Raw genomic sequence first — 23,289 nt, forward strand, 5'->3', positions numbered from 1 at the left:
TGGATGGATGGATGGATGGATGGATGGATGGATGGATGGATGGGTGGATGGATGGATGGATGGGTGGTTGTGTGGATGGATGGATGGATGGATGGATGGATGGATGGATGGATGGATGGGTGGATGGATGGATGGATGGGTGGTTGTGTGGATGGATGGATGGATGGATGGATGGATGGATGGATGGATGGATGGGTGGATGAATGGATGGATGGATGAGCAGATCATTTCCTGAAGTTCCCAAAGGGATCTGAGGAAGTAGGTTGTTTGATCATATAATTAGGGCAGGATGAATCACATTATAGATCAGAGAAAGTCAATCATGTGTCCCCCAAAACAGAGATGAATTCTGATAATCTCCCAGTGACAAAACGCAGGCACTGTAAGAATAGTCTGTTGGGAAAGAGAGTGATGAGGGGCAGCATCTACAACGGATTTCCCAAGCACAAAGCAATGTCATACCTATGCTCGGCCTTAACACAAAGAGCAGGGGAGGAGAAAAGAATTATTCCTGTTTTACAAATAAAAATGTGAGACATGGGTTGGTGCAGTTGTCTGAGGTTATATAACAAATGACAGAGGTGCTGGGGAGATGATGGCTTAGCCTGGCTAATGTGCTTAAGAACCAGGACCTGAGTTTGATCCCCAGAAATCTCCACGCCCCCCCCCGACCAAAATAAAGACCAGTATAATGACATGCACTTATAATCCCAGTGTTTGGGAGGTATATAATTCCAGTGCTTTGAGAGGCAAACTGATCCTGGGCTCACTGGCCAACCAGCTGAGTCTATTTGGCAAGTCCTAGGTTAGTGATAGATACTATCTCCAAAAAGATGAGCAGCACCTGAGGAACATTACTCAAATTACCTTCTGGTCTCCACATGCAAACATACATATATGCATATGTACCCCAACACATACATGCACCTGAACACAACACACACACACACACACACACACACACACACACACACACACACACACACACACACACAGTGACAGCACCAGAATATGTTAGTAGACATGTCAGATATCAAAGGCCATGCTTTTTTTAAAAAAAATAAAAATCACTTATTCTTTTTTACTAAATATAAAATGTGTTTATATTTTAAGTATATAGTTGATAAAATTTAAAGATGGATAAACCCCTTAATCATCACCCAGACTAAGAAATAAGACATTTTGGACCTTCTTCTCTTGTGTTCTTCCCAGTCAGTATCCTCCAGGCAGCCACTGTTTTGACTTCAGTCACCACAGGCTCTTGTTTTAGACTCTACATCAATGGGATTGGACTGTATCCCTGCTTTTGATGTTGAACTCTGTGAAATTCACCCATACTCTTGTGGTAATTGATTCTCTTTCATCTCTATTATAGTTCAGTTTAATCACTGAATCATGTTCAATTTATTCTACTGTGGATGGACATTTTATTATTTCTAGTCTTACTAATAAATTTATTATAGACATTCTTCAGCATTTCTTTTGGTGACAGTATGTACAAAGGACTCATTTCTGCTCTGTATAGTGAGATTGCTGGTCAGAGCTCTACATATGTCTGCATGTAGACCAAACTGCCAGTTTGTGAAGTGGTTACATGAGCTCACACTCTTCTTAGCAGTGCAGAGAATGCTCACTGTTCCACATCCTTGCCAACTGCCAACGTCTTTACTTCTCTTCACTGTAGTCACATGGAGGTAGGCCCTGGGGTTATAGACCTACACTTTGGTGTCTTAGCAGATATCACGATCCCTCATTCCTATGCTTCATATATATGTGTGTGTGTGTGTGTGTGTGTGTGTGTGTGCAGTTTGAATGTAATTGGCCCCCATAATCTCATAGGGAGTAGCACTTTTAGGAGGTGTGGCTTGTTGGAGTAGGTGTGGCCTTGTTGTCACTGCAGGGGTGGCCTTTGTGGTTTCCTATGCTCAAGCTACCACCTAGTGTGTCAGTCAACTTCCTGTTACCTGCAAGATGTAGCACTCTCAGCTCCAGCACTACATCTGCCTGCACACCATGCTCTCCATCATGAAGATAATGGACTGAACCTCTGAAACTATAAATGAGCCACCCCAATTAAATTTTTCTTTGTAATAGTTGCCATGGTCATGGTGTCTCTTCACAGCAATAAAAACCCTATTATATATATACTCATCACAAATGGGTGCAAGCACACAAAACTTAGCACTTATCTAAGCCTTTGGTAGCTTCAGGAATGCCATGTGCTAGGCCATCATGGATGAAGGCAGTCTTCATTACCTCTTGAAAAACACTATTAATGTCATTACACCTCTAACAGCAATGTCTTCCTTGGCCATGGAGGTGGATTACTTGTGAGGCAGGATCCTGAACATAACTGAGCCTCTGCCTCCAGCGACAGCAAGGAATACAATCTAACTTATTCTTTGATAGTTTTTACATGTATATAATACATCCGGGCCCCACTCACCATTCCACCAAGCCCCTTGTTCCTCCTAACAGAGCATGCAAGGACCACAGCTGGTTAAGATGGTGACATTAATGGCATTTCTCCCCCAGCTGTCTGCATTGTGCCTTCGAGTACCATGCAAGCTAAAGAGCAGGGTAGAAGAGTCCAGCTCAACTCCAGTTTGCTTTCTCTGCATCTTGAAGCCAAAGAATTTGGTGTCTCCTGCATACATGCATCATAGTTTTGGGTGTTAAATGTATCTGTTAACTTGGATGTCTGGACAGTCACAACAGCTAGAAAGGAGCCATAGGTGAGGGGAAGAGGGCTTCAGGGGGTTGGAAACAGTAGAGCTCAGATAACATGAAGGTGGAGGAGGGAATACTGGGGGTGGTAAAGGTTTAAACAGGGTTGGGGAAAGAGAGATGAAAGAAAACAGGAAAGATTAACCCAAACCAAGGATACTTGAAGAAGCCTTTGGAAGCCTAGGGCTTTGTTAGTTAACTAAGATGTAGACTTAAAAAGAAGAGTTTGAGTGGAGGCACCCTGTATGAGTGGATGACGTTGCCACGAGAAGCCATGGATTATTAAATGAAAACCCTAGTTCTCGGTATAAGCAACCACTCTATGAGCTGCTGGCCAAGGATGTCCCGGAGGCTCCCCAAACAATATGGGCTACTGCCATTGCCCCTAGTTGCTCACCAGAATTAGGTAGTAAAACCACACTGCATTTGGTTTCATTAGATTCCTTTCTGTTTACTTTAAAAGATGTCCTCTACTAGATTTAGTCAAATTCTAGAAAAACTGACTTGGAAATTGGGACAAAAATGTCGAGTTAGAAAAGGCAGATCTTCATGGCCTCAACTTCAGAGTTTAAGTTTGAGTAGGCACACCAGTGGGGAGTTGGAGGTTGACTATGCCATGACAGTGTTCAAAGATGTGAACTTGTCAACTGAATGCCAGCGAAGTATAAATTAATACTCTAAGAATTTTGTGTAGTGAGGTGGCACTTTATAGCATTGTTATAAATCATGAAAGAAATGCATGCTGCTCCGAAGATCCTCTGGAACGTCACTAGCATTTCCCAAGTGAAAATATAGTGTCTGAACATCTTTGAGAAGACCTATTTATGTGGATTTTTAAATGGTCCAGGAAACAAAGTGAATGAAACATGTTTCAGCAAGCATGGCTTTATCAGGAGTTTTCATTCTGGTTTGTTCTTATGGTTCCAAAGTTTTATTCGACTGACAAAAACAATATTAAGGAAATTTCTTCAGAAAAAGGGAAGTCATGAATAGGTAAATACTCACCAATAAGGAAAAGAAAGTATGAGGAAAAAAAAAAAAAACTTTACTCCTTCTCCAAGAGTTGAAATGCTTTCTGGCTTAAAGATGAAAAACAAAACAAAAATAAAAATAAAAACCAAACAACCAGCCAACCAAACAAGTAACTCTACAGCAGTATGAAATACCTGGGAAGGTAGAGAGTGGCTGTTATACAGTCACTGGTTCAGTGGGTTGAGTTTTACATTAAGAAAACATAACAAGAGTAGGTAAGTGTATCATGACAGAAACATGGTGAAGTCAAAAGGCACAGCAGAAATGCTACAACCCAGAAAAGAAGTCGGCGGCACGAATGCCATGCTTCTCTCGTGTTTCAGTAGCAGTGCTAAGTTATAACGGTGGAATCTTCTGTTTTCAACTGCTTTCACGTCATACATGAAGGTGGTCCCCAACCTAGAATAGCAAATAAAGAGCTTAATGATACCTCAAGATTCATAACGTCTTGACAAGGACCCTCTTACATGAACTGACACAAGTTGATTTTTCAGAAAGATACAAATGTCATTTTCAAATACAAACTCCAGTGACTGCCTGCTGGCCTCCATACCATCCTGGCTACTAATTGATGACCTTCACACCATATATTCACTCTTCTCCTTTCCTCTTCTTCTCCTGTTAACTACCGTGTCCTAGCAGCATTTTCTTTACGTAGACATTGATGTCACCTATAAGTCAAGTATAAAGGACTAATTTATTAGATCAAGGGTTCCAGACTCTTGACCCATAAGGCAAACTCAACTTGTGAACACGGTGGGTTTGATCCACCCAATAGATCAAGCAATTAGGAACTGCCATACCAACCTTTGAATTTCTGAGTTTCTCTTTATAAATCAATGGATTTTCAATGTTGGGCCAGAATTACACATGGCTAGGATCTGCTGGAACAAGATATTTGGAAGCCCCATTGGTCTGTTTCTCATGTTCAGCCCAGTTTTCCTACCTGCTTTTCCCAGACATGAATACATGACCCTCAGATTAAGTTGATATGGGTAATAGTAGTGGAGGTGGTATACATACGATTATGAATTAAAGATTCAACATGACCTAACAAATAGACTCAACTCATATGAATGAAAATCCTATGATTTGTATTGATTCATTCCTCTAACATCCATCAACACACCATTGAGAGTAAAATATTCTTGTAAAGATAAACAAATTAGATTATAAATACAATGAAAGGAGAAATTAACATATTTGCAGAACTATATGTTAATCCCAAGTAGTTTATCCCTATTTCTGTTCTCCTGAGATTATTCTTCCCCCAAACTATGACAGAAAAGTCATTCATTTTTTAAAAGAAGATTTATTTTTGATTAAGTGATTTCATGATGTAACATGGTTTTAAACAAAAATAGAGATCAGTATGAAAATAAAACAAATTGTACACATTAAAATATCTTTCTGTCAAAGCATTTCATAATCATAAAAAATACAACACAAGAGTTGGGGGCTCAGGTGAGGATAAGAATACAGACTTTCCAGAAAATGAACAGCTGGTCCACAATTCAGTCCTAAGCTTCATGTACTGCCACTCATGAACCATTTCTAGGGTGGCTACCAACAACCTTTGTTGTGTGCCTTTAAAAAATGTAGATGCAAGGTAAAATGATGGCTATATAATCTTAATTCTAATATCAAATACCTCCCATCTCTATTAAAAGTTACACTGAATAAATACAAAGCTTAAATCCACTCAACAAAAGCAGAAATGTAACTATTCACTGTGGTCTACAGTGCAGTGGACATAATGAGTGCAGTTGGTGAAGAGTAAAGGCTTAAAAAATACACCACCTGTGCTCTCCTGAAATCTTAGAAATAAAACATTTTTACAGAGCCTTAATATTTAAAAAGTGAGCATTATTATAAAATTAGATTAATACTTTCAGTAAGAGGCAAGAGAGATGCATGTATTTTTATTCATTTATTTTGGAATGCCTGCATCCCTGTTATAAAAACATGTAATCTTATGCACTTTCCAATGTGCTAACAGCCCCCATATTTTACTTATGATATTACACAGAGAAAAATAAGCTCTAATTATATATCTTAGGGCATTAAGATCCTAACAGAACATTCTGTTCTGTGTGTTTCCTGGTTCACCCTTCCAAGGTGTTTCTTGAACATTACCCATCCCTTTTTTTTACAGAAGGTGATAATTACCAGAATTTATTAATGATTTCTTACCCACACCAGTAATAGCTGATTCAGTTTGAATCATACAACATACCTATCAACACTCCTCAGGGTTGTAATATCTTAAAAGGAAATTGGATTTGAAGATATCACCTGCCCAAGGCCACCAGACATAAAAATCATCTACAGCTAGAGCCATCCTGTTCTGTTGAGCTATTCAATCATGAAATCTGAATAAAGTACCTTGAACATCAAAACCGAAGCAAATGTATCTGCTGTCTTGATTAACTTCTTCAACAGGAAACACTCATTAGGTCTCCTTTTGCAATTCAGTAACCTCACACTTAGGATGTTGCTTCCCAGATTAATAGGGAATGTTTAAATCAACATTAGATAGCTGGTTTGAGAATGAGAACGTCTCAAGAGTTACATTAACGTATGCTGTAAAAACAAATTAAGCATAATTAAATAAAAGCACTTTTTCTTTCACAGATAGCATCTGATAGTATTAACAATAACTTTCCAGTTAAAACAAAACTGTAATAATTTAATGCGAACTGTTGAACTTCCTGATAAAGCTATGGTTAGCCTTAATACTTTGGGGCTAAATGACATTTTGCAATACAGGAAATACTAGCCTACTGAAATCATACAACAAGGGTATTTCCCACCAGGTAGATGGCCAATCAGTGCCTTCACTAAACATGAAAGCATTGTTCTCAAAACTCAGAAACCAAAATGGAACACACCCCTACCCCCACTAGCATGCTCTGAGTCTGATGATGTGTGTACCATTGTGTCATTGTTCCCATGGCTATTCTATGATCTTAAATGTGCCTTCATTCCTAACCTTGATCGCTCCAATAGAGCCAAACACATTCATTATATCCGTTATGCCAGTTCCTTGGAATGCAGTTGTTACTCCTGAATCTTGACAGCAGTTAGAAGTAGGGCACCAGGGTGGTACAGCTATCAGCCCTCTCTTCTCTGCTGTCTCTGGCATTCCTTTGCTTCTGTGCTAGACAAACTATCTGGAAATGCAACAGAACTAACTACAAAGCCAATGAATTCTTCTGATCAGAATTTGCTGCCAAGGGATATTCCCATTCATTTAAAGTCAAGTCACATGGAAGTAGGATGGCTGATTGAGGATGCCACTCATCAACAGCTGACCTGAATCTCAACTGTCGCTGGGGGGATTAGGCTGCATCCTTCAACTGCACCTTGCTTCTCATGTGGGGTTATTGATGCCTTTTAAAGATAAAATGGCCTCATTGCCCACCCCTGGAATTTCCTGAAAGAAACTAAATTGAATAAAATTCGAGACTCTTCATTGTAAGTTACATTCCTTATTAGAAGTAGCTTTATGCAAAAAAAAAAAAAAAAAAAAAAAAAAGTAGAAAAAAGTCATTTGAACCAATATCAGGAAGACAGGAACAAAAACAGAACTTTGGGTGGTCCCTTCCTCCAAGTCACCGGGATTCAGCAGCCAGGCCTCTGAAGACTCGGGTTTATCAAAAATTAGTAATGGAAGCCAGGCCTCGGGTTGGTGCCTTTTCTCTTGCTTCTCCATCATCCCAAGGAAGCCAAACTCCCGTGCTGTGCAAAGCCACCACACACAATCAGATTTGTTCCTCCCACAGGCAGAAAATGTAAACACTGCATCTGCCAAGAGCCTTTTCCACAAACACACTCCTTTCTCCGAGGTCTTTGCAGGAGTACCACATTTGAAGTGTGTTTAAGAAAGCGAGAGTTTGGGAAAGTCGAGTACATGAGTACAAACATTAACCTTCCTATTTCTTGAGATGAAACCAGGATCGTAACAACAAAGTCTGAAGACCCATTTCACCAGTGACTCACTCACAAAGCCAGCCGGATCCCCGGGGGAGTGGGGTAGAAGGTGAGAGGGGGGGGAGCTTGCTATTTCTCCCTAACCAAGTACTGGGTACATGGTTGATAGGTATGTTGTATGATTCAAACTGAATCAAAAGAGAATGCACTTGCAGGCACTGTGCAAACTTATCTACAGTCACCCTTTAGGGCCTTTTCATCATGGTGGCTGTGAACAGACCTTAGTCATGAAGACTAGAGTTTAATCTAATGAGAATGTCTGGAGGAGCTGAACTTTGATTCTGCAAACTGTATCCCTTCTCTAGTTCAATTGTGTCTTTTTGACCATTAAGGTATAAATACAACATATAATAGAAAACTGTGACATCCATTCATTTTGTGCACAAGAAAAATGTTGTGATCCTGAATGTAGTTTGGGCTTAGGGACTGCAATATTTTACACTGAAAATGGGACGTATGTGTAGCGCAGGGACTGGAGGAAATATTCAGACTTCATTTTGGCATTTCTTGGATCATTTGAAGATCCTTGACTTGCTGCTTCACAGCTCAGCCCCCACCTACAGATTTTAAATCCTCATTGTATGAATGCACTTTGGGTCTCAAGACTTACCAGCATTGATATTCTATGACACCCTGGTAGTTACCAAGAGAAATAGCACATATACGATGATGTCTTTTACCTACACAGTTTCACATACATGAAGCTGTAACCAAGCCTCTGGAGCGGAATAGGATAGTCTCTCTTCATTAACTGTAGAACTTTGTCTTTTATTTACAATTGTTTTGGAAACTTGATGCCCCCTCTAGCAGACTATGAGCATCTTTCTGAAGGCCAGATTCAGAATCTTGTAGCTCCATCATTAAATGCAGTGACCAGCAGTGAGAGAATGCCAACAGTATGCCTGTGCTCTGAAAGATGGGGTATCATACATACATGGGGTATCGAAATTGTCTTTTACATGGTGAGTAGCATTACTTATAAATCGCTTAAAACAAAACCAAAGAGCCAAGTTATTGGGGTTCACAGTCCAGAAGAACATATTTATGAATATTTCTAATTGGGGAGTATAATAACATCTAATTTATTCTGTGGAAGTGTTGTTTAACTTTTATAGAGCTATTATTGTGTGATTTTTGTTTTACCCATGAAGAATAACAGATAGGTTATCTGGTTTTCTGATATGCTAGCTACAATTTTGATAATTCCCAATTCTCAGAACAGTGCCAACTAGACTAAATTGTACTACTTTAAGAATGCCCGAATACATTCAAAATGGTTATTCGAGAAGTTGGCTGCCTTAGTGTCAACAACAATAGCATTACTAACATTAATTAGAAATAAAGAGGTGCAATTTGTTTCATATATCTTCTGCTAGCAATGTGGCATACTGTGGGCGGCAAAGCTTCTTAAACCAAATGAACATTAACACGGTCTATCAATGTATTTCTGAAAGAAAGGCAGCTTTCTCTTGACAAGCCCTGTGACAGCCATTAGGACTGCTCAGATGCATCCAAGTGTGATTCTAAAGGTATGTTAATGTGCTGTTTTCCTTATGATGAAAAAACACAAACAAGGGAAAAGAAGTTTGCAAAAATTAAATATATACTTGTATTCATGGCAAATAAGTACAAACTAATAATTCCAGTCAAAAAGTTTTAGTCATTCTGTTTTTTTTCTGGACCAATTATGGTATACAAATAAATATTCTATATATCTTTTCCAGGTTTCTATAATTTTTTTTCCTCCTGGAACATTTCCCCACATCCAGTACTTATCTTTAACACAGTAACACAACATGAGGTGCCATTCCTGTTGAGGGTCCCAACAGTAAACACAGATTAACTAGTAGGAGAGTAACTGTTCTTACAAAACACCTCTGCAGACTGTGCACGGAACCCCATGAAATGTAAAGTCACCCCCATCCCACAACAGAAAGTCCATGACACTTACAAACAAGATTCTCAAAGCAATGTTCAGGTAATGCCTGTAACCCCGCCCCCGACTGGCAAACTGAATGTTAACCCAATGGCTTCCCACCCTCAATTCCACTTTGCTGGATTGCATGTCTGATCAGTTATGTCACAAATCAAGAAACAAACAATGCCATGGGACAGTCCCCAAAGCAATTAAAATGAAGGAAATCCTTCCATCAAATTAAGAAGTCTTGTCAGGGATGTCATGCAGTTTCTGAGAGACCATAGAAAAATGTTTTCTTGATATTAATAAGAAACAGTATGCATCAGTGAAAATGCAGGCTTAGAAATATAGTACTGAGAGTTTCAGTTCATGGCATCTTCACCGATGAGGGGAAGTGGAATTCTTATTACCAAGAGAGCTGATCTCTCCGGCACTGCTGAAGGCTCCCTAACCAAGCTGGGTGTTCGATGATGCTGTACAAATAAAAAGCAGTGGGGCAATACGAAATATCTGTAATAAATACCATCCTGTAAAGTATTTGATGGATGGAAGAGAATCTAATGCATTTTAAATAAATGCATATCATACTATCACATATTGTGAGTCTTAAAAAGTTATTACTTAGATGCACAGTCCTTGCAGCTGTTGACATGGCACTGTGAAGGAAGTCTGATTTAGAAGCTACTCTACTGTACCCATCAAGTGATGAGCTGCTGTTAGCCATACTGTAGTGTCCCTTCGACTTTGGTACGTTCAGTGCAAAATATTCTGGGGGAATTGTTTTAACCTTTCTAAAAATAAAAGGCCCTTTAGTTCCCTTGAGCGTGCTTAAAAGGATACATACTAGCAAGATGCCCAAGTAAGCATGGAACATGAAATGGAGAGGTGGTACATACAACATGGTAGGTAGGTAGGTCCTTATATACATTTTCAAGAACAGAAATAGAATGAACCTATAAAAAAAATAAACAGAACTCACTGTGTACATTTTCCTGATATGCTGTGATTAACTGCTAGTTATTTTAAAGTTGTTTCCATGCATTATAAAGCATAAAATCTGTCATTAGTTAATTCGTTGAGTAACAGTTTTGTCTTCAGCCAGAATTACACACATACCACTTGCATATACATTGTTACAGACCACCTTATTGCAAATCTTTAACGTTGCCTCATACTGACTTGGTCTCATTTTCACTCTTGTCCGGTGAATGTTGAAACCTATAGTGCGCACCATGCAGGCACTCGTAAGCAAGAAATGAACGTTCTGCTATAACGTAGGGCTTAAACAAAGGTACTTTCAGGAAATACATATGTTTTTATGATATTCTCTCACTTGCACTAATTTAGAGATTGGGTCAAGTGCTGCCAGTTTGGCATGAAGTATGTTTACAGGAGAGTTTCAAGATTCTCCCAAGGCCCTAACAGTCACCATGGAGTTGATCATGTGCAGGTTCCCCTTTATCTTGAAACACAACAAATGGGAAAGGTTTGGCAGTCAGGAACTGTTGACTGAAAGACTGTTGGGTTGTTCCATGGGCACCGAGCTCACCCCAATCCTTGCCAGAGGACTCAACAGCCAGTCCCCTCCCCCCCCACACGAACGAGCATGTGTCCCTGAAGAGCAGCACTCAGTTTGTTCTAATGGAACCCGAGGCTTGGGATTTCCAATGCTCTGTCACTCTTCTGAAGGCCGGCTTCTGAAACTGCCTGTCCATGAAGAGCTGAGCATCACGCACATTCCCAGGTCACTCAAGGCCAAAGGTACTGGTCTCTTCAACGGCTGTCAAGAGCTTCTCATAGAGCATGGAAAAGGAAGGGTATGGAGGAAGATCCAGGCGGTTAAAACAAGTGTGGGCTCTGTAAACAGAAGAAGCAGGATGTAGTTTAGGAGTGGGTTAGGAAAATGAAAATGCAAGTTCATGTACACATGCGTGTGTGACAGTGAGTGTGCATGTGTGTGTGTGTGTGTGTGTGTGTGTGTACCCACAAGTGTGCTTTTCTCTTTCATATTCAAACTTATTTGTTACCATTTTCACAGTTGTTTTTGGAAAAGTGAAGGCTATTTCAACTTAAAAACTCAGCGTTGCATTTTTCTTAAGACGAGTAGGACGCATACAAATTTTCTTTACATGTCACCCTGCAGAATATTATTTGCTGAGCTGTATGAGAATGAAAAAAGCCAAGTTCAGCCTATTTTCTTCCTCTCTGTGCAAAGACAGGAATACAGGCCTTGTAAAGTGATTCCCTTCCTCACTGCCAGTCGCCTGGCTGCCCCTCCCAGAGTCTGCAGCTCTGCAGTTTTGCATTTTCTTGGGCAGCGAGAACAGCAACTGTGTCTGAAGCCCAGACTGCAGCCCTGAGTTTGGGGAAAGTCCCTGGCTGGGCCTGTCTGTGGAAGTCAGTAGACACTGGGACTGCTTTGAATTCCACGCTATAATCTGCCTTCTCCCCGCTCACAATGCAGAGAAATGCCCATTAAATCACAGTTCTGTGCAGCATTCTTTTTTAGAAATACCTGCTCTTGTGCCAAGATGGGGGGCAGGGGGCTGTTTTCCTGTTATTTGCACCTGACTTACAATAAAAAGTCTCCAAATAGTACATCTTATCAGGGGCCAGATCTGCACTTTTGACACAGGATAGGAAGTGTCCTGTTCTGAATGCACAACAGTTTGTTTGCTGGGGCTAAGTAGTTTAGACTTAAGGAAAAAAAAAAAAAAAGGCCCTGAAGTAACATGAAATTCGAGAAGCCATGATTATTAGTCAGATATCTGTATAAAAGCAATGTGCAAATTTTCTCGTTATAAGTCATTTTTGACTTGAGATAAATGTGACTACATTTTTTTCTATTCCTATAGAAACAGAAAATTCCTATAGGTAATACAACATGGGGGTGGGGTGGGGAGATTAAAGCCTTGGGATTGGAGAGATTTGGGTCTGAGTTCCACTTCTACCTCCCATACCAGCTGTGTGATTTGGGGTATCTTATCACAATTCTGAGACTCAAATTTCTTACCTGTTAAAAGGGGGTTAATATAATAAGGCAATGTATCTCAGAAGGGTGTGAGGATTCATGGAAATAACAGAAACACACTTTGTAGAATGGCTGGCCCATAGTGTTTGACTATATAAACAATAGCAGTGTTGTTAGACACATTTCCTTGTCACCAAGAGGACTTTATGCTGATTGCCTTCAATACACTGCCCAAAGATAACAATGACCCATGGAAAAGGTGACATAATAAAGAGATAATAAAGCAGGTGTATGTTCAGAAACAGGAATGTGAGAAGCTCTGTTAAAATAACACTGGAATATTAAGGCTCAGATTTTCCAATCCTGATACCTCAAACTCTTGGACCACTGGTGGAAACCACCTCATCAATCTTCGCAGGCAAACTAAAACAAAACAAAAAATCCCACCAAACATCCTAGAAATGTATTTATCAGAATTCTGCTATATCCTTATAATGGATCCCAGACCTAGACCCCAAGGCAAAGGTTTTACTAATGCGCCAAAACAGAGTCCTGGGGATGGCTTAAAACCTATCTGGTGTGAAACTCTGAAATAAAAAATATAACTGGGCTGGGCGGTGGTGGCCCATGCCTTTAATCTCATCACTTGGGAGGCAGTGGACCTCTGTGAGTTTGAGGCAGGCCTGGTCTACAGAGCAGGTTGCAGGATAGTCAGAGCTGTTAGGCAGAGAAACTCTGTCTCAAAAAACCAATAAGAAAATAATAATAAAAATTTAAAATTTATATATATGACTGGTTTCATTTTTGTTCTAGGGAAGGTAAGGGATAAGTATAGAAGTGAAAGACATTTTGCAGAGAATACCATGTCAGGCTTTGTGCGACAACCAGGGAATATTTATTACTCCCTTTGACTGAAATACAATAGACACTTCACCATTTTAAACATCATTTCTTTGTTAACAAGCATACTTCCTCTTTGCATTCACTGTTTTGTGGTCCTCACCTTTTCCTCTGCCTATCTTGCCTTTTGAATGCTTTTATTGGGGTAAAATTGACCGCTATGGCTGTTTTAAAGACTCAGGTTTGTGGCGTTAAGTGCATTCACATGGTGTGATGGCTACAATTGATTGACAACCAGAAAGGAGACTGGGGCCTGTATGTCACAGAGGAGATTACCAAGATCAGATGGGCCTCTGGGCGTGTCGAGGAGGGCTCATCTAGATTGAATTAAGAGAGGAGAAAGGCCCACCCTCACTAGGGGAGACATCGTGCTCAGGTCCGAATCTTGAACTGAGTAAAAAGGAGGAGGTGAACGTTCTGCTCCCTGACAGTGGATACAGTATGATCAGCCACCTCAAGCTACTGCCACCAGGACAGATGTGTCCCTTGAACTGTGAGCTAAGACCAGCTTCCCCTCCCTTAAGCTGCATTTGTCGGGGCATTTTCGAACAGCAGCAGAAATGGGAACTAAGACACACAGATCAGCAACCAGCGCCAGAACGTTTACGTATCGGCAACTGAAACTATATCCACCAAACAGTAAATCCGTCCTGTTTGTCACCCTCCTGTGTCCCTGGACTCACTGTTCTGTTTTCTGTCTTTTTTTGTTTGTTTGTTTGTTTGTTTTTTGTTTTTCGAGACAGGGTTTCTCTGGAGCTTTGGAGCCTGTCCTGGAACTCAGTCTGTATCCCAGGCTGGCTTCAAACTCAGAGATCCGCCTGCCTCTGCCTCCCAAGTGCTGGGATTAAAGGCGTGCGCCACCACCACCCCATGATTTTTTACTACTCTGTGTACTTTATGTAGGAATCTTAAAGGTTTATGTTGTAACCATGGCTCAGAATTTCCTTCATTCTTCATACTGATTAATAACTCCACTATGTGTAAATACCATGATTTGTTGTGATCTCTTCATCCAATGATTGACACAGTTGTTTCCACCTCTGGCTATTAAAAATACTGCTGCTATGAACACACACACAAACACACATACACACACAATGTATAATCTCTGCTTTCAGTCTTCGGGGGAGAGATCCAGAAGTAGAATTATGGGAACCTGATGTATTTAATATCTGAAGCAGTCACTAGTGCTCCATAATGGTCTCATAGTTTCCATTCACACCAGTGGTTTCCAGGAGTTGTAATCACTGGATATCTTTGCCAGCGTTCATTTTCTACATCTGATTTATTGTCTTAGTTGGGGCTCCCATTGCTACGCGGAAACACCATGACCAAAGCAAGTCGGGGAGGAAAGGGTTATTTGGCTTACACTTCCACATCACTGTACATTACTGGAGGAAGCCAGGACAGGAACTCAAGCAGGGCAGGAACCTGGAGGCAGGAGCTGATGCAGAGGCCATGGAGGGGTGCTGCTTACTGGCTTACTCATCATGCCGTGCTCAGCTTGCTTTCTTTAGAACCCAGGACCACCAGGCCAGGGATGGCACCACATAAAATGGATGGGGCCCTCCCCCATCAATCACTAATTAAGATAATGCCCTACAGGCTTGTCTACAACTCCATCTTATAGAGGCATTTTCTTAATTGAGGTTCCCTCCTTTTAGACGACTTTAGCTTATGTCAAGTGTACCTAAAACTAAAATTCATCACTTTTATATTTCTTAATCTTTTTATTTATTTATTTAATTTTTGCTTTTATTGGTTCTTCGTGAATTTCACATCATGCATTCCAATCCTACTTACCTCTCTGTCCCCCCTTGCATTCGCCCTTACAACTTCATCCCCCCAACAAAAAAAAAATCAAATTTAAAAGAAAAACTAAAAGCAAAAACCAACCAAATAAACAACCAACCAACCAAACAAACAAACAAACAAAATAGAAGAGTCTTGTCCTGGAAGCCCTAGTGTGGCCTGTGGAATCATACAGCTTACCCTTTACTCCATTCTTCTTTATTGCAAATGTTCACTGACATTAATCTTGAGATTGTCATCCTAATGGGTATGAACTCATTCATTTTTCTGAAGGGTTCTTATTGATTTGTCTAAATGTGGCATAATAAAAATGGACTCTCTTGTAGGATTTGAAGAAGCAAGCTACCATGAAGCCTGCAGCCTAGAGGAATGAACGTCACAATAACCTAAAGGAGCTTGGAAGCACACCCTTCCCTGGCTGAGTCTTCGGGTGAGAAAGATACCCCAATTCCAGCACTGTGAGGCTGAGGAGATTTCACTAAGCCATGCCTGAATCCTTGCACCAAGAACACAGAGGCAATAAGTGGGCATGCTTTAAACCACCAAGTTTGCAAGGTTTGTTTTGCAGCGACCAGAAACTAGTAACAAGCGTCAAGGTCATCAAACATACAAGGAAAAGTATGGAATGTGATAATGATTTAATATGGTATAATCACGTATCCAGGGCCAATGCTGAAGCAAGGCAGAACAGGAATTGTGCATGTCTCTTTCAGTTCCTGTGGTATCTTTACTATTGTATCTTATCCAGGAATTTCCACAAGCCTGTATACTATTTTCAATTTTCAATACAAAGGACTGAACAATTGTGTGTGTGTGTGTGTGTGTGTGTGTGTGTGTGTGTGTGTGTGTGTGCAAGAGAGAGGGGGGAGGGAGAAGGGAAGGGAGAGGGAGAGAGAGAAACTGACTGACTTCCGGTAGATTGGGACTTATATAGTTCAGGCAGGTCCTGAACTCGAGGCAAACTTCCTATCTTTGTCTTGCAAGTAAGCTCCCACTTCATCTAGAAATAATGTTTTTTTTTTTTTTTGCTTCTGATGAGACATAATCACCATTACTGCTCCATAATGTAATGTCATCATTGCTTCTCAAGTTACAGGTGGTTGTACAACATGTAGCTATCATAACCTAACTTTTCTTCTGAATAAACAGATCCTCTGGAGAATGTCCCACCAGACTAGAGACAGCCTATATTCTGGAGGGGGAAGCAATGTGGAAAGATTAAATGTTTTTCCTAAGGTCGAAGCTAAGAAAGTGGCCTAACAAAAAAATAGTCTCCTCAAGGAAGTCCAACATCCAACTGAAATCAGGGTGACTTTATTGTTCACTGGCTTCATTCTTTACTTCTGTTGGTACCATGAAGCCCGACTGTGGGCTGTGAGTTCTCAGAACTCTGCATGAATTTTGCACTATAGTTACAAATGTGTGAGGAAAGGGATCAGAGGTGGAGAAAGCTTCAGGGAATTTTTAAGGAGCTAGTCAGTGACAGTATGCAGTATCTCTGGGGACAATGATCAAGTTTGGGTCAATCCAGAAGATCCTGGGAGATACCAGGGGATTTTTTTAGTGACCAAAATATCAAGCTGAATCTCAGGCTTACAGAGAACAGAGGTATTCTGTGGGGGCACTTTGGAGTGACTCAGAATTACCCAAGGAGTTATTTACAACAGAGAGTTTGGGTTTTGTCCCTGAGATTCTTAGTCAGATGGTTTGGAGGGGGTCCTGGTGATCTGCATTTTAAGATCCACTACAAATGAGTCTGATGTAGGTGGTCTCCACCACTGGAGAGACATCACACCAATTAGAAATACAATACCTAAACTGGATATCCACACTGGCATTCTGTGTGCTTGCAAATATTTCAAAACTGCATACAAACAAGCCAACATTGCTAATGAGGAAATTGAGGAAGAGTGTGGTTAAATAAATTGCCCAATATTTACCATCAGCTTGTTGTATGACCCAAGTACAAGAAAGAAAGAAAGAAAGAAAGAAAGAAAGAAAAATGCAAACAAACAAACAAAAATCCTGTGAGGCTTTTCATACTCCCCCCCCCCCCCACCCCAAAGCCCATTCCATGTCCTAAAAAAGCTAGTAGAAAATACCAGGAGGGCCTCGGGACTGTTGATATTGGCAGCAAATGCGCACTCAGCTTTTCAGTCTCAGTAGGAGAATGTTTTTTCAAATCTTCCAAAGCCAGCCACCCTGAAGCCATAATGAGTTTACCTCACTTCAATCCACGCAGCCAGAACACTCAAGGAGAGCAAATCCTCCCCACTTTCCAGGCTGCCCCCACCAAGAGTCCTCCCCCACCCCGCCCCACCCCAGGACCTATAGTCTGACTTAATGGATGTCTTGTAGCTTTCTGGATTTTTCTAATATTAAACACAGGGGCCCAGGCTAGCCTTCTTTTGTGCTTCCTATGGTCAGTCAGTTTCCTAAACCCAGCGAGCATCAGTTATCTTTGCACAAGCCATTTAGCTGATTAAGGTATCTCTGTCTGTGTTGAATGTACTTACTCCGTCACTTATTTTGCACCCAAAAGTGACTTTTTTGTTCAAGCACCCAAAATGCTAGACAAAGAAGAAATTAAGATCAAAATTTTTAAAATGAGAGAGAGAGAGAGAGAGAGAGAGAGAGAGAGAGAGAGGAGGGAGGGAGGAAGGGAGAAAGAGAGGAAGAGGAAACCATGAATCTTGTTTTAAGTAACAGGTGTAATACAAAAATAAAATGTGTGGGCATCAAATAAATCCTTTTGTGTTCTTTGTAAGTTAGAATTGCCAACACTCTCATCTTAGACTCACAGAGATGTCTCGCCCTTCAGATCTCAGTTTTCTTATTCCTAGTCATACTTTTTCATCCAGAAATTCACCGATCAGAAACAAATACTTAAAACACCCTGGAGAGCTCCACAAGGATCTTAAGAGGCATCATTTTGCAACATCACAATTTCTTTGGCAATGCCATGTTCTCAAACTGACTTATCAAGTCCAAATCTTACCTATTTGCAAGTGTGTTGCAGACATGCTCCAAGGGCAGTGGGTGCGCTCACAATTCTATCAGCTGTTGTGTCTGGAGGAGACAATTCTTGGCTTCTTTGGCGTATTCAGGGTTCTGGTATTGCCTCAGACACCCCTCTCCCCTATTTCTGGCTTTTCAAGGTTCCAATTCAGGGACCAATGGGTGTCCAAGAAGAATCTAATCCATTCACTTCTAGAATCTCACTAATTGAAAAATACCCACATTGCTTTCCCCTGTGAGGTGAGGGTCCCATATCATGAACGTTTGCCCTGTGCTGTGCATGCTGTGCTTTGATGATCAAAACTTAAATCTTCCATTTGTCTGACACCTTCCTTATTCCTTCACTTGCCAAACAAATGCTCACTGAATGGATACTGCATGTCAAGCACTGAGCTGTTCAGGTAGACAAGGAAGAAAGGTCTGGTCTCTGTCCTGAAAGAATTTACATGCACAGCAAACTGAAGTCTAAGGGTCAAGCAGTTTACACTCTGTACTGGGGAATCTGCCTGGAGCAAGTGGCTCTGAGACCCAGCATGCCTTTGGCTCTCTGTGATAAACCCTGAGTCCCAGATCTGGACTGCATTTTTTTCTGAAGACTGAGACACCTTTGTCTAATTAATCCAAAAGATTCCTATGGGTTATCCATGGTTCAGCAGACAGTGATCCTACAATGAGGTATAAGTCTGTTCAGCAAAGTTGGAGAAGGTTTTGTAGAGGATACTGTCTATGCCCAGACTGGGAGGATTTGTAGGTGTGCAGGGCTTTTCTGGATCAACAAGAAGGATGTTTCCCAACAGACGGGCTGGAAGCCTGGGAGAGAAAGCATTGTGTCACCGAGAAACCAGAGAGGTGCAAGTGCCAGGGCCACGGCTGGACAAGGCCAGAAAGGGAGGATGGGCCGGAGGGATGCTGGTATGTTTCTGCAAAAGCCGTTTCCATTTATTCCATGGGTGAAAGGAAACAGTGGTTGGGTGTGCAAGGAGATGGCGGAGGTGCCATTAAACAAGACAGGAAATATAGATAGACTCTGGATAAGTACAGAAGGTGAACCATGGCTGTAATCATCTTGAAAAATTAAAAACTATCAATCATGCAGAGAGACAGGATTCCGTACAGGTACCTAGTGCCAGTGTTCTTAGCCCGGGTAGCATTATTAGCACAAATAAAGGTATAATTTGCCATAACTTATTATTTTTAATTCTTTAAAAATGTTAATAATTTCTCTAGTATTCTTATTAATATCTGCTTGGGCCAGGAAGTTCAGAATAGAAATTCTTGCTGACACTAAAGTCATAAATATCTATTTAACCTACTGAACACTTGACTAGATGTTCAATAAATATGAACTAGTGGGGAGGAGATCTATGGAATTTATTACTCCAGCTACCTGTTTTTCATATTATTTGTTGGACAAAAATGCTAATTATTTGTTCATGCAAAGACTACCACGTTTCTCCTTAAGTTTTAAGACCACATGGACAGAGATCAATGTATATGTCACATAAGAACTTACTCAAAGCAAGTAGTAGAGAATTACTGTTACCTAAGTCTCATTCCAGAGTGTCATGAGGTCACCTTGGTGGAGATGCCTGAGCTATGAGCACAGTGTGGAATACTACTACAGCAGGAACTCCTGTCCTGCAGATAACTAGCCTCAAACTATACATTCCAAGCAAGTTTCTTCTTCACATACACCCACCGAGTGCTGTGTTAGCCTTCACTTGGTGTGTAGAACCTCATTTAGACTTTAAAGCTTTATAATGTGAGCGCTAGTAGCAGCCCTCGGCTTTACAGATGAGCATAAAGTCAAGTCTATAAACATTCCACAAATAACACGCCTTGAGTGTCAGGTACTCAGCTCACCGCTAAAACCAAAGCCATATTAAATTCAAACAAAGTCCTTGTCCTCACAGGGTGATATTCTAGAGGTGGGACCAGTTGTAAGCATGCTAACAAGTAAACTTGGTAAATGGATTAGGGGAAGTCATCTGACCTAAGTTTTGCCAGAGTGAGTGACAGGCTCGCTGAGGGAAGACTTCAGACTGGCCTTTCTGATGGGGTCCCCATCTCAGCCGAAGTCTCAGGGATAAGAAAGAACCAGCAGAAAGGAGAGCCGGGCCACAGACCCACAGTCTTGAACGAAACTGGGTCATGATGTTTGAGGCCAGTGGCTGAGGTCAGAGCTGGGGGTGGGGAGGCAACGCGATGACCAGGTCTCCCACCCTCAAGTACTTGGGAAGGAGTCTGAATTTTATTTAGGCAACTGAAGGATATAAGTAGGGGAGAGAGATGGTCTTAAGAAATAGGATGGATAAACTTCAGGGTAGACGGACAGAAGGAGTCTGGCTGGCTGACTGTGCAGTGATCCAGGTGAGAGTTGAGTGTGTCATGGAGTAGGCTGGTGATAAGAGACCCAGTTTGTGCTCTTGAAGCCAAAGGACAGGAATGACATTTCCTTTAAGAGCTGTGTTGTCGGCTGCCCACCAATATACTTAGAGAATGATTTATGAAACAGCCCTCAAGGCCTGTTGGTTACTTTGACTTGGATTATGTCATCCTTTACTGCAGGCAACAAGGGAAATTCTTCCTTTAAAATATGCAAATTTCTTAAGTGTTTTACTTTTTACCTGGGTCCATTTTTGGATTACGCTCCCTCTCCCCCACCATTTTAAGACAGGGACTTTGAAGCTGGTCTTGAACATTCAACACTTCTGGCTGTGTTTTCTGGAATTGCAGAAAGGCACCACTTAGCCTGACTTCACAATCTACCTCCCAAAGTAAAGACCAACCCAAAAGATCTATCACATTTACATGTGTTGATATGTTGATAAGTTGATGAAATAAGAATAAGGTAAAATCGTTGAGTGTGCTGTCATACAGAACTGAGTGGGAGGCCAGTGGGGATCGGTGTTAAAGAGGGTCACTGCCCTAGAGATTCAACTATGAGAACCTATCCCAAGTCCTTCTCACATTCACAGCCACCCCCGACACCAGCAGCTGGACGCTTCAAGACAGATACACAAAAGAAGTGGTGCTAAAGGGTGTTTCCAGGGCTCATCCTTGCTTGATTAATTTTTTTAATTGAGCAAAGTGGCATTTTATTTCAGGACTCCTCAGCTGTTTACCTGTTTACTAGCTGACAGTTTGCCTTTAGAGCAGACAGCCCTCTTTCACTGGAGGAGGAAAAACTGCATTATTGATGACACTGCAGAGCAGTATTTAAAGACATACAAAGAGGTTCATAATTAATGGTGTGACACACAAAAAGCAGCTTGCAAACAGGCTCTGCAGTGCAATTTTTGTCTTCAAATGAGTGTGCATGCATGCACGCATGTGGGCATCTGAAGGATGATAGAAGCACGTTCTCCAGACCGTTAACAGAACCTACCTCACTGCTGGACTGTCGGCTGATATTTATGTGCAGACTTTACACACACTTAATTTTTAAAAATTTAAGTATTTTTCTTGGCATGTTTGCAAAAATCTTCTTTTTATAACAAGAATAAAGAGTAAAATTTTACAGTGAGAAAAAGGTTCTCATTAAGAGAGACAGAGAGAGGGCAAAAAACCATTATATTAGTTCCAGGTCTATTCCATTGGGTATGGTAGTGTGTGCCTAGGATGCCAGCACCTGTGAAGAGTGAGGCTAAGGCAGGACATCACAAGTTCAAGGTTAACCTGAGCTCAAAGATCACAAAATAATAGTCCTATTCTTCAGTTGTGTAAAATTTGCTTCCTTGTGACACTTACTTCATAGTGAGCGCTTACATTTAATTTCCTAACTTTTGGGTTGACATCTTATTCTTAATAGTCTCCCAATACAACTAAGTTCCCAAGTTAATATTTCTCCTTTGTCAAACCCCACCCTTCCACGGTGACTATAGTTTCTAACTCTTCTCCAACTCCATTGGCAAAAACCTCAGATGAACTTAGGAGCTCTGTATCCAGATGGCAGACAGGACTGCCCTGTACTCTGCAGGCTGGCATGGGAACAGTCCATTTTTTTTTTTTTTTTTTTTTTTTGGACCGTTAAGAGGAAATGCCATAAAGTAAGTGTACTCTTTACTCATAAAATCCATCAGAGCTCCAGGGGGCAGGAAGTCTTCTACAGAGATGCAAATGCGGAGCTAGGCCAACCACCAACCACAAAGCAGAGGAAGTGCAATCATGTGTTCAGGCTGCTGGTCTCCATGGAGACACCATTGAGTAAGGCTCAAGTCTCTATCATTATTTGTCAGCTAAATCAGCTGGTAACTTATTACTATAGAAGTCGGGGCAAAGTCATGGATACAACTTGTTCTGGCTTCAGAGGCGAGCATACGTACTTTAACACATTTCTTGGGGCCCATTGTGATGAGGGATACTACAAAACGAGAGTAAGAAACCAGAGGGTAAGAGTCACGCTTGCTTGCTTAGAAGCCTGAAAGACCGAACTGTCTGGGTGGAAAGACGGAGAGGCTCTCTGCCGTCACTCTGGCCTGCAATGACACCTCTCCAACTCTGCAGGTTATAGACTCTTGGGTGAGGATGATGCCAGACTCGGTACAGGGGACTTTAAAAAGACACATTTACTTTTACATTTACTTTTAGTAAGGAGGACCTCTGTCTGTTCCGTCTAGTTTATATGTACTGTACCACAACTTAAACATCAGACACCGAATCTCTTAGAGGGAAAAGGAGACACCGGAGCTGACCGGCTCGAGACAGACCCAACTCCTCAGCTCTGCGGCTCACAGGAAATGGCAGGACAATGGCTTAGTGCATGTGTCTTGGCCTTAGAACTAGAAAATAATGTCTTTGAGTTGGAACCGACTTGACATATCTTTTGACACCCCAGTGAGGCCTCAAGTCTCATAAAGGGCGATGGCCGGGTTGTCAGTGGAGAAGTTACTATTGGCAAAACTACACTGTCATGCAC

At 41.2% G+C, this 23,289-nt stretch overlaps 1 protein-coding gene across 4 annotated transcripts in view; it reads right to left on the reverse strand.

Moving 5' to 3' along the window:
* Positions 1 to 7,309: 7,309 nt before the first annotated feature.
* The window catches only part of Hecw2 (HECT, C2 and WW domain containing E3 ubiquitin protein ligase 2), a 363,598-nt gene continuing 347,618 nt past the window's right edge, over positions 7,310 to 23,289 (reverse strand). For all 4 annotated transcript variants that reach the window (XM_036173112.1, XM_036173110.1, XM_036173111.1 and 1 more), the window contains one exon: positions 7,310 to 11,527. In XM_036173112.1, the coding sequence (XP_036029005.1) occupies positions 11,416 to 11,527 (112 nt within the window). In that variant the 3' untranslated portion in view covers positions 7,310 to 11,415. The remainder of the gene's footprint in view (positions 11,528 to 23,289) is intronic.

The sequence above is a fragment of the Onychomys torridus genome, chromosome 23, assembly GCF_903995425.1.
Source record: "Onychomys torridus chromosome 23, mOncTor1.1, whole genome shotgun sequence".
In the NCBI taxonomy this organism is placed as follows: domain Eukaryota; kingdom Metazoa; phylum Chordata; class Mammalia; order Rodentia; family Cricetidae; genus Onychomys; species Onychomys torridus.